Raw genomic sequence first — 13166 nt, forward strand, 5'->3', positions numbered from 1 at the left:
ACAATCTCCTATTTGAGTTTCACAGCAGACCTCATTTCTCTTTATTCCACACCTACCTTCCCCCACTTCTGATCCACTGCATCAAGTATGTGGTTCAAAAGGGGTCATTTCTCATCTTTTGGTTACATGAGTAGAAATAAACAAAATAGGCAGGGAAAAGAATCTGCCCACAAAGTAAGAAAGACTGGATCTTATTTAAAGCTCTGCTTGAGATGTTAAGAATAATAAAAATCAAGTCTTATTTTCTCTCCCTGTGTATCAAAAGCTTTTATGGAAGGGACTAAGGAGTAAATCTGGTCCGTTTTACTGTCTTCAGACTTGCCTTCATTGACCACAAATGATTTTTCATATATATTTTTAATGTCTACATTATAGGTCCTGTGTATAAAATAAATAGGTGAATTCCAAAAATCTAAAGCAGGATACAAATGGCAAGTGGTGTGGAATTTCACAATAAGAAGGTTCAGAATTATAACATCCCTGGGAGAGTCTCCTCTCCTTCCTCAAAAGAGCTGTCTCTTCAAAAGAAAAAAAAGCCGTACTTTTCTTTCCTCCTACAGAAGGCAATAGGTATTAAACAACCTAGTGTTCACACTTCTATTAAGAGCTTGATTTTACTCTGAGGAGATGTTAGAATCCTACAAAAACAAAAAGGACTTGCTTATATTTTATAAAGATCAACCATATTAACATTTTAATAAACTGATTTAAGCCATCTGGTGTTTAGAAAATGGGTCTGGTTCTCCAAAGAAAATAAACAAGATATAAGTAACTCTGGAGTTCATGCCTTTTTTTTTTTTTTTTAAAGAAAAGGAGACTCTTGATCATATACCCTGCATTAGCATTTGCTCATTCCCCCACCAACCCTGCTGGGTGCCAACTGTGGATCAGGCACTATTCTAGGTTGTCATGTTTAAGAAACAGTCTGCTCTTAAGGCACTTCCAAAGGGCAATAAATAAACAGATGATCCGTGTAGATACCAGCAGAGTGACAGGGAGCTGTGCGGAAGAACGAAAGAACAAATGTGATGGTATCGCACCTCCCAGTAAATGGTGAAGGGCCCCTCCCTCCGGATAAAGCCCAGGTCTCTGGCTCTTGCTTTTCTCTGCAGCTTTCCTAAGCCTCTCTTCACTAGTGCCCTAGCCTTCCCCTGGCTAACTCCTACTTGTTCCTTGGCTAGTGCTTCTGGAAGACTCCCCTCAAACTGGCCCCTCTCTCCCTACCTCCCACCCCATGTGTTCTGTGGTCCTTGTACGTACCTCGCCTCATTACACTAGTGTCCTACACACCAGTGCCTTGAGGGCTGACTGAGTCTGTCTTAGCACCACTGTAGTCCTAATGCCCGGGGGATTCTGGCGCGAAGGACGGATATCTGTTTGATGAACGAGTGGATGAATGAATGACTGAGGGAAGTCATGTCTGTCGGTGACAGAACGCTGGCCCTGTGCTGGGGCTGGGGGGACAGAAGGCTGGCCGAGGCAGGGAGATGGCATGGCAGAGGGAGAGAGCACAAGCAGCTGAAGTGGCTGCAACGAGGATTTTCCTAGAACACAGCTTGTCTTTCTGATGGAGTCTAAGCTTCTGGAGACAGACTAACAGATAAAGGGAAGAGATGGGTTTTGGCTTCAAACAGCTCTGGGTTGAAATACAAAGTGAATACAAACACGCACCTACTCTGTCAAAGGTGAGCTGTATAAAGTCCACAGTATGAGACCTGACACAGAGTGGGCCCTCAATACAGCAATATCTAATCTTACCTAGAATACAATACAAAATACAATATTATCGAGTCTCTGCCCATATAAAACCCAGCGTCCAGTAGGAGAGACAGACTGACTTAAGTAAGTAAGTAAGTGGCTCCCTAAGGATCACATGGCTGGTAAGGGGCAGACATGTCATGGCGGTGAATGTGATCACAGGGAAAGAGAGGGCCAGCCGAGAAGACTGGGACAGGACTGAGAGGGCGGTGGGAGTGAGGACTGAGAATGCCAGCAATGCAGAGGACCTTTAGAGTGGCCCTTCGGAGCGGTCAGGCACTGCTAGAATGCCTACTTGGACGAGGGCACACACAGCATTTGTGGCCATTAGGAACCTGGTTACTTCTGCAAAAGCTGGCCTATTGTTGGGATGACAGGGGTTGAGGTGTGAAAGGAAGATGAGGAAGTGGAGCTCGTGAGTGCCAATGGCCCCGTAGAAGCAAAATGGAAACAAGGAGGGCAGGAGCTTGACACGGAAGCAAAGAAGCCTAAGTGTAGTTGTGCGTGTGGGAAACAGGAATGTGCTATAAGGAGGGAGCTGTGGCGCCAGCAGAGGGAGAGGGGAGGTTTTAGGAGGGCGGGCAACTGAAAATTAGTGCGATTTCAGAGACAGGAACTATGGTAACTGACAGCAAAGGAGAACTGCTAACTTGGGTAAAAATAATGGGTGCATTTTTTATGAGGTGAAAATGGAGGCGACTGAGGATTTTCTGGCCCTGTAAGCTTGATTAGGACAAAAATGCCTACTTATTTGATAAATGGTACAGGACAAGGGGATATCATTTTGGATAAACTTAAGCTGAACCCATACCTCCATTCTTACAGTAAAATAAATTCTAGATACATCAAAAATTAGACATGAAAAAGTACCTATAAAAGTACCAGAGCGAAATACGAGAATTCTGGAGTCTTGGAGTGTGAATTTGGCATGATACACAATTTAAAGGCAATAAAGTAAAAAGTAACTACATACAAATTAAAATCTTCTGTATTAAAAAATGTAGTAAGGAAGGCCAAATAATAAATGACAAATGGGGAAAATATATTTGTGATAAATGACAGGAAACAATAAAACAGTGAATAAATTAACACAGAAAAGAGACAGAGCTGGCTAACATACATAACTTGAACCTAACTAAAGAGATACCACCTTTTACAAGTTGGATTGGTAGAGAGGACAATGCTTGATGCTCTCGGGGCTAGAGAGTCAGGTGAAGACAGCGTTGCTGGGATGGTAGCCTGCTGGGCAGTGTGGTAATGTTGGTGTGTGTTTTCAATGCCCACACCTTTGACTCAGCTCTTCCCCCTCTAGGCCTTTATTCGACATGAAGACAGGTACAGGGATGTCTGAGGCTGCACTGCTCATGATGGTGAACAGCTAAGGTCAGTGTAAATGTCCATCACTAAGGGCCCACTTAGTTAAATTACCACATATCCATACTGTGGAATACTATCCAGCCATTAAAAAGGGAAAAAAAGGTTGTATGTTCTGATATGGGAGAATATATTATGTTAAGTGGGGAAACAAGAGGCTGTAAAAGACTATTTTTAGTGTAATGTCATCTGTTTTAAACAGAAGAGTACACACATAAGCATATACACATACTACCTCTAAATGCACAGGAAATTTCTGGAAGGCTAAGTAAGAATCTTAATGTGGGAAGTGAGATTTAGAGTCAAGAGAAGAAGGTGAGAGCAACTTTCTTCTGCCTTTTAAGTTATCTCGAAAACGTAATATTTTGATTAAAAAATTTAAGTAAAGAGATATAAATCTCTGAAAGATCAAGTTACCCAACTTGCAAATCACAGGGGGTTATTGGTTGTGTTCTATTCTGCTTCATTCTAACATTTGATAATGATCACCATTGTCAAGGAGATCCTTCGGAGCTAGGGCTCTCAGTCTGTGTGAATTCTGGGTCCCTTACTTATTTATGACAGTGGGTACATAATTAACTGCTCTAAACTTCAGTTTCCTCATCTTATGGTACTGGCTGAAAGATTAAATGAGACTGTGCATGTAAATCATTTAGCATACGAAGTAAGTGCTCAATAAATGTGATCTATTATCATTATTAATAAAACTCTTTCATCTTACAGTTTGCCATTGCCCTTTTATAAATAATTCTTACTTGACTCTTGCTTTTCAGATTATAAAACATTATCCTATCTTCATTTTACAATAGCCCCATTTTTACCGAGTTTCAGAGAAATTAAGCAGTTAGCCTAAGATCACAACCTAGGGTTTAAAAGCAGATCTTCTGACTTCAAGTGTTTTCTCCCTCTTGATCATAGCTGTCTGTCGACCAACAAGCCCACAGCTCCTATATTTTGACATGAATTAATGTTGACTGTAAAATCCTAGGCATTAGGGGCCATGAAGCTCTTTATTACTTCATATAGTACTTTGGACAGAGGAAACCAAAATGCTACTTACAACTCAATTCTGACGTGTACAACTTTCCTTAAAAAGACTTAAATAAATCTGTCTACATGGTTAGCAATGATAGCACAAAAAGAAAAAAAAAAACACCTCACAAAGATGGCTAAATCACCTGTCCAAAAAAATCAATACATGCTTCATTTACTCTATGAATTTGGATCACTGTTGTCCCAAATCTAGGCATTTTCATTAGAGTCTACCATGTTCAATAATTCTTTATATAACAGAAGTTGATCTGACCCAAGGAATGTTTTTTTTCCTGAACTAGAAAAGTAGGCTGATATTGGTATCTTCATTTAGTAGACAAGACAAAGAGAATTTATACAATTTTCCCAAGGTCCTTCAGTGATTTAAGGGCAGAAACAGATTTGAGTTCACTTGCTTGCTTTCTAATTTGCCTCAAATACCACAACCGAGATCACACTCTTCCCTGCTTTAATTTTTTCATAGGATTTTCCTGGAATCAGTTCTGAGTTTATTTTGGAATAATAAAGGATTACACTAAGCACACAGAGTAGACAGTACTGGAGTCTCTGTAAATTCCTTAATAGACGCAAAATAATTGATTACCTTGAGTTTTGTTTTGTTTTGTTTTTTAAAGAGTTTGGCTCAAACTGAGAATGCACATTTTTTTTTTTTTTTAATAGCTGTGACTTCTAAATGCTCTCCTTATGTATAAATGTCTTTTAGCACAGTGTAACTCTACTCAGGAGGAAATTCATTTGGTATTCTGTAGTAGCACCATCTCTGTTCTGAACTATCCTAATGAGGAATCAATGAAATATGATGTCTCTAATAGGCTGCACACTGAAAATTAATTTAATGTTATTTATTTAACTGAAATCACCACCCCCCCAAACACATACATGCATGCATGCACAGTATAATTGACCACCTCTCATGTGAGTGAAAACTCTAATCCAGAAAACATCATCTATTTTTAAAATTTTTTTCCAAAGATTTATTTATTTTAGAGAAAGAGAGTGTGTGTGTGTGTGTGTGTGTGTGTGTGAGAGTGTGGGGAGGAGCAGAGCAAGAAGGAGAGAGAATCCCAAAAAAGACTCCACCTTGAGTGTAGAGTCCCATGTGGGGCTGGATCCCACAACCCTGGTTTTAGACCCAAGCTAAAACCAAGAGTCACACACTCAACCAACTGAGCCACCTGGGTGCCCCAGAAAACATCATTTAAATCAGTCCTCTTTCTCTGACATCTTTGGAAGCATTTTGGGCCAGACTCTTTCTTGGAACATGATGCAGTTAGGAATCTCTGTGCCACATCTCAGCTGCCCAAAATTGAGTACTTGGAGGGAAGGAAGAAGCATACAGTGTAAATTAAAATTCCTATGTTTTAATGGCGAGGTGGAAGGACAGCTATTGATTTAAGTGACCTCAAAATCCCAATCTTTTCCCCAGTAAATTCACTGGCATTTCCATCCCAACTGAAAGAAAGATTAAAAAATATCTAGGTTGCAACTCCCACTGAGGGATGTTCCTGGTTTAAAGTCCCAACAGTCAAAATCAAGCGTCCTTTATCATGATATACTCTAAGATCTTAAGTGAAAAAAATATATCAGAGCTGTGGATTGATCAGTCTAGGTTCTCAAATTAGTCTTCCATAGTATAAATACATTAAGTTAGAACAACTGAATTGATGTAACTGATCAGAGAAATTCAAACCCAAAGTGCCATCCCCAAAACTGCCATAACTAGAGTTACTAGTGTTTAGTTAGGGAGAACAAATGTGAGTTATTGATTATGAAAGGTTAAGTGTTCATTGTACGGAGGATTATAAGAGAAGCTGCAGGAACTGATTATGAATATAAAATATCCCAACTCTACTCTCAAGAAGTGAGAATCTCAGATGTGATCATACATATTTCTTATCAACAAATAATGGAAAAGCTCCTAACAGTCTCACAACTACTTATTAGAATTAAAGCTAGTGTTTGGAATCATGAAATGGTATGATCAGAGTAGGCCCAAGAGAGCTTCCTGGAGAATGTGGTCTTGGATAATTTTCATACTTCAATCTTGCAAACTGGTTTCTGAACCTGAGCCCACAGCTTCAAGAAATTGATATATCTTATGTAAAACTTTGTATGTATAGGTATATATATTTCTGGGGAAAGGGTAAAGAGCTTTTCATCAGATATAAGGCACTGTGTTTAAAACTTGCCTCAATACCAGATTGCTGGGAAGATGGCAGAACAGGAGGACCCTAAGCTCGCCTCCTCTCAGGGATACAACTAGATAACACTCATATCAGTGTAAATAACCCAGAAAACAACCTGAAGACTGGCAGAACAAACTCCACAACTAAATGTAGAGAAGAGGCCACACTGAAGAGACTATGGTGGGAGCAGACGCATCTGCAGGGCTCTTGGTGGGAGGGAGGGACCCCCAGGTACAAAAAGGGGAGAGAAACAGATCCCCACACCGGGAAGCCTGCATTGGGAAGGTAAATCCCTATAACATTTAGCTTTGAAAACCAGAGAGGCTGAATATCATGAGTTCTTACAACCAGTGGGACTTAAAACCTTGAATTTTAAAAATCAGCTGGCTCAGCTCTGGGAGAGCAGGGAGGCGGAATGAGTCCCTGCCCTTAAAGAGATAACACAACAAACAGCCCACAGAGATATAGCATAGAAACAGCAGTTTGAGAACCCAGCTGAGGTCTATAGGAGGGAGAGCTGTTTACTCATCTCAGAGCTGTTCTGGAGGGACAGAGATTCTTGGGGGATTCCTCCAGGAACAAAGCAGCTAGGAGGTGCTATTTCCCTTCCCTGCTCCCTAGCAAGACACACAGGCACCTGCAGGAACCAGCTACCAAACTTGCTACCACTGCCCCTCCCCCCACCACTGTACTTCAGTTGATCTGTCCCCTCCAGCCAGGCCTGCCTCAGTAGCTGTGCTGCATGTCTGCGCCCTCAGAAGGCCTGTGAGCAAAACTTGCTAACACTGTTCATCCAGCCCCCACATGTTGCAGATCCGCCTCCTCTAATACGTTCTTGGCCAGAGTCCTTCCAAAGCAGTGACCCAAGCCGGGCAGTGTGCAAGCAGTCCCAATAGGGGTCAGCACCACTCCAAAGACACTCCTGCCCCAGAGAGAGGGAAAGATAACCCCACACACCAGTCAGACTGTGGCCGCAGCAGTGGGCTGGGGGCAGACAACTAGTCTGATTGCAGGCCCACTCACCAGTGGAAATTTCTCAGGGGACAACAAAGGGAAAGCACCCTGCAGTTTGGTGCTCTGATCTTTCGCAAATGTCTGGTCTCACTCAACTCAAGACCCAGAAAGCCACAGACTGGCCCACTAATACCACGGGAACCACGCATTGCCCACAACAGGTAAAGAGAACCACTGCAGATGACTGGACTGAGGGAAAAAGCAGCACAGCTACAATAGGAGGGCGCACACAACACGTATAGGAGACACCCCTGAAACGCCAGGTTCCCATGAAGAGGGGACACTGCACTGCAGGTCACTACAGGACCTCTTCTTCATAAGGCCACTACTTTCAAGAGCAGGAGGTGTGGCGGACTTTCCTAACACAAAGAAACAGACAGAGACAGACAACATCAGGAGACACTGGAATATGTGCCAAAGAATGGAACTGAATCATGGGAAGAGATATAAGCAAAATGGGTAAGTCATATGTCTGATAGAGAATTTAAAATAATGATCATAAAGATACTCACTGGACTTGAGTAAAGAGTGGAGGACATCAGTGAGACACTTAACAAAGAGATAAAAAAGAACCAATCAGAGATGGAGAACATAATAAATGAAATAAAAAATAGGCTAGATGGAATAAATAGTAGACTAGAGGAATCAGAAGAATGACTCAGTGACCAGGAGGGTGGAGGAATGGAAAGTAATCAAACTGAGGAGGTGAGAGAAAAAATTATACAAAATGAGAAGAGATTTAGGGAACTTAGTGACATCATCAAGGATCATAATATATACATCATAGGGATCCCAGGAGAAGAGAGAGAAAAGGGGGCAGAAAATTTATTTTAAGAAATAATAGCTGAAAACTTCCTGAATCTGGAGAAGGAACAGAAATCCATATCCAAGAGGCACAGATATCTCCCAACAAAATCAAGCCAAGCAGAGCAACACCAAGACACATACTAATTAAAATGGCAAAAAGTAGTGCCAGAATTTTAAAAGCAGCAATAGAAAAGAAAATAGTTACATACAAGGAAAACTCCATAAGGCTATCAGCTGGTTTTTCAGCAGAAACTTTGCAGGCCAGAAGAAAGTGGCAGGGCATATTCAAAGTGCTGAAAGGTGAAATTCTGCAGCCAAGAAAACTCTATCCAGCAAGGCTATCATTCAGAATAGAAGAAGAGTAAGAGTTTCCCTGACAAACAAAAGTTAAAGGAATTCAGGACCACTAAACCAGCCCTACAAAAATTGTTAAAGGGGATTCTCTGAGTGGGAAGAAAAGATCATAAGTAAGAGTAAGAAAAGTAGGAAGCACAAAAGCAGTAAAAATAAGTATATCTATAAAAATCAGTCAAGGGACTCACAAAATAAAAGGATGTAAAGTATGACATCATAAACCTAAAACATGGCTTAGAGAGGAGTAAAGAATGGGTTCAAACTTAAGTGACCATCAACATAGGCTGCTACAAGCAAAAGACGTAATATGCAAATGTAATGGTAACCACAAATCAAAAACCAGTAACAGATACATAAAATATAAAGAGAAAGGAATCCAAGTATATCACTGAAAGGTCAACTTATGGTGAGAGAATAGAGCAAGAGAAGAAAGGAACAGAGAAGATCTACAAAAACAAACACAAACCAGAATAACTAAATAAAAAAATAACATACATATCAATAATTACTTTGAATGTAAATGGACTAAACACTCAACGTAACCTTATACCTAAAGGAGCTAGAAAAAGAAAAAGAAACAAAACCCCCCCCAAAAGGAAGGATATAATAAAGATTAGAGATAAATGAAATAGAAAACTAAAAAAACAATAGAACATATCAATAAAACCAGGAGCTGGTTCTTGAAAAGATCAACAAAATTGATTAGCCAGACTCATCACAAAACAAAAACAAAAACAAAAACAAAAACCTAAAAAAGAGAGGGACTCAAACAAAATCAGAAATGAAAGAGTAGAAATAACAAGTGGCATCACAGAAACACAAAAGATTGTAAGAGCATTTTTTTTTAAGGATTTTATTTATTTATTTGACAGAGAGAGACAGTGAGAGAAGGAACACAAGCAGGGGGAGTGGGATAGGGAGAAGCAGGCTTCCTGCCAAGCAGGGAGCCCGATGTGGGGCTCGATCCCAGGACTCTGGGATCATGATTTGAGCCTAAGGCAGACGCTTAACGACTGAGCCACCCAGGTGCCCCTGCCTGATTGCTTTTTTATGTTCCTATTAATATTTAGGAGCTTTCTTCTGAAGTCCAAACAACATAAACTAAGACAGCCATCAAAACGGAGATAAGACCCTCCACCAGCAAAAAAAAGGCAGACGCTTAACAACTGAGCCACCCAGGTGCCCTGATTGTAAGAGAATATTGTGAAAAATTAGATGCCAACAAATTGGACAACCTAGAAGAAATGGATAAATTCCTAGAAACATAGCCTTTCAAAACTGAAGCAGGAAGATATAGAAAATTTGAACAGATTACTTGCAACAAAATTGAATCAGTAATCAAAAACCTAGGACCAGATGGCTTCACAGGTGAATTCTACCAAACATTTAAAGAAGAGTTAATACCTAATCTTCTCAAACTATTCCAAAAAATAGAAGAGGAAGGAAAACTTCCAAATTCAATCTATGGAGGCCAGCATTACCCTGATACCAAAACCAGATAAGGATTCCACTAAAAAACAGAACTATAGGCCAATGTCTCTGATGAACATAAATGCAAAAATCCTCTACAAAATATTAGCAAACTGAATCAACAATACATTAAAAAAATCATTCACCACAATCAAGTGGGACGTATTCCTGGAATGCAAGGGTGGTTTAGTATTTGCAAACCAATCAAGGTGACAGATACATCACATTAACAAGGGAAAGAATAAAAACCATATGTTCATTTCAAGAGATGCAGAAAAAGCATGTGACAAAGTACAACATCCATTCATGATAAAAATCCTCAACAAAGTTGGTTTAGAGGGAACAGACTTCAACATAACAAAGGCCATACATGAAAAACACATAGCTAACATCATACTCAATAGTTGAAAAACTGAAAGCTTTTCCCCTAGGGTCAAGAAGAGGACAAGAATGTCCACTCTTACCAAATTTATTCAACGTAGTACTAGCAGTCCTAGCCACAGCAATCAGGCAAGAAAAAGGAATAAAAGGCATCCAAACTGGTAAGAAATAAGTAAAACTCTCACTATTTGCAGATGACATGATACTATATATAGGAAACCCTAAAGACTCCACCATAAAACTACCAGAATGATAAAGGAATTCCGTAAGAATAAAAAATAATATACAGAAATCCACTGCATTTCTGTACACTAAAAATGAAGCAGCAGAAAGAGAAATTAATAAAATAATCACATTTACAATGACACCAAAAATAATAAAATACCTAGGAATAAACTTAAGCAAGGAGGTGAAAGACCTGTATTCTGAAAACTATAAATCACTGATGAAAGAAACTGAAGATGACACAAACAAATGGAAAGATATTCCATGCTCATAGATTAGAAAAACAAATATTTTTAAAATGTCCATAACTACCCAAAGCAATCTACAGATTTAATACAATTCCTATCAAAATATTAACAGTATTTTTCATAGAACTAAAACAAACAATCCTGAAATTTGTATGGAACTACAAAAGACTCCAAATAGCCAAAGCAATCTTGAAAAAGAAAAGCAAAGCTGGGGGTATCACAATTCCAGATTTCAAGTTATACTACAAAGCTGTTGTAATCAAAACAGTATTGTACTGGCACAAAAACAGACACACACATCAATGGAATAGAACAGAAAGCCCAGAAATAAACCCATGATTATATAATCAATTAATCTTCAACAAAGGGGGCAAGAATATGCAATGGGAAAAAGTCTCTTCAACAAATGGTGTTGGAAAAACTGGTCAGCTACAAGAAAGGAATGAAACTGGACCACTTTCTTACACCACACACAAAAATAAACTCAAAATGGATAAGGACCTAAATGTGAGGTCTGAAACAAACAAATAAAATCCTTGAAGAGAGCACAGGCAGTAATTTCTCTGACACTGGCCGGAGGAACATTTTTCTAGATATGTCTCCTGAGGCCATGGAAACAAAAGTGAAAATGAACTACTGGGACTATATCAAACCAAAAACTTCTGCACGGCAGAGAAACAATGAAACCAGAAGACAACTTGGTGAATGGGAGAAGATATTTGCAAATGACATATGTGATAATGGCTTAGTATTCAAAATATATAAAGAACTTTGATTCAGCATCCCCAAAACATATAATCCAATTAAAAATGAGCAGAAGACATGAACAGACATTTCTCCAAAGAAGACATAGAGATGGACAACAGGCACATGAAAAGATGCTCAACATCACTCATTAGAGAAATGCAATCAAAACTACAGTATCACCTCACACCTGTTAGAATGGCTAAAATCAAAAAGACAAGAAACAACAAATGTTAGTGACGATGTTGAGAAAAAGGAACCCTCATGCACTGTTGGTGGGAATGCAAACGGTGCAGCCACTGTGAAAACAGTATGGAGGTTCCTCAAAAAATTAAAAATAGAGCTATCCTATGATCTAGTGATCGCACTAGTGCATATTTACCCAAAGAATACAAAAACGCTAATTCAGAAGGATACAAGCATCCCTATCTTTATAGCAGCATTATTTACAATAGCCAAATTATGGCAGTGTCCATCGACAGATGAACGGATGAAGACGGTATGGCATATATATGCAATGGAATATTATTCAGCCATAAAAGGAATGAAATCTTTCGCCATTTCCAACAGAGAGTATTATGCTAAGTGAAAGAAGTCAGAGAAAGACAAATACCATATGATTTCACTCTTATGTGGAATGTAAGAAACAAAACAAATAAAGAAAAAAAAATAAGACAAACCAAAAAACCCAGACTCTTAACTACAGAGAACAAATTGATGCTTAGTGGGTGGGGGGTGGGTGAAACATGTGAAGGAGAAGAAAGAGTACACTTATTATGATGAGCACTGAGTAATGTGGAGAATTGTTGAATCACTATATTGTATGCTTAAAACCAATTTAATACTGTATGTTAACTATACTGGAATTAAAATAAAAAAATAATAATTATAAAAACTGCCTCAATACCTTAAAAACCACTGATTTAATTTTAGGAATTTGCCTTAAGAAAACAGGAATGTACATAAAGATATTTATGGCCACACTGTCTGTAATAGGGGAAAAATAAAAAGAAACAAGTAAATTTTCCACATTGGGGGGACAGAATAAACATATCATGGTAAGACATAAAATGGAATACTGGAAGCCATAAAAAAATCATGAGAACTGATTCACATGAGAACTGTTCATCATACCTTATGTAAAAAGAGGTTATAGGGGCGCCTGGGTGGCTCAGTCATTAAGTGTCTGCCTTCGGCTCGGGTCATGGTCCCAGGGTCCTGGGATCGAGCCCCGCATCGGGCTCCCTGCTCGCTGGGAAGCCTGCTTCTCCCTCTCCCACTCGCCCTGCTTGTGTTCCTGCTCTCGCTATCTCTCTGTCAAATAGATAAATAAAAAAAAATCTTAAAAAAAAAAAAAGAGGTTATAAGCCCAGTGTGCAGTTATGATCCCTAGAGGGCTAAAAAGGCAAACCTGGTCTCCATTTTTGTTCGTGCCAGTGGTCCATGTAGGTTGAATGATTGTCACAGGCAATTCAAGGAATCATCTGAAGTCCGAGACCAGACTGACCTCAAGCCTCTGAGTGTAAAGAGTAGAGCCATGTGACTCTGGGAA

The 13166-nt window shown here is 39.5% G+C and overlaps 1 protein-coding gene across 8 annotated transcripts in view; it reads right to left on the bottom strand.

Annotated features, from left to right (window-relative positions):
• LYRM4 (LYR motif containing 4) overlaps positions 1-13166 on the bottom strand; it is a 267655-nt gene that overhangs the window by 185908 nt on the left and 68581 nt on the right. Inside the window, exon 3 of one of the 8 annotated variants that reach the window (XM_078055647.1) lies at positions 12749-12928. The exons of the other annotated variants lie outside the window; for them this stretch is intronic. Coding sequence (XP_077911773.1) covers positions 12749-12928 — 180 coding nt within the window. The remainder of the gene's footprint in view (positions 1-12748; positions 12929-13166) is intronic. 8 annotated transcript variants of the gene reach the window in all.

Source organism: Halichoerus grypus, chromosome 9 (assembly GCF_964656455.1).
Source record: "Halichoerus grypus chromosome 9, mHalGry1.hap1.1, whole genome shotgun sequence".
Taxonomy (NCBI): Eukaryota; Metazoa; Chordata; class Mammalia; order Carnivora; family Phocidae; genus Halichoerus; species Halichoerus grypus.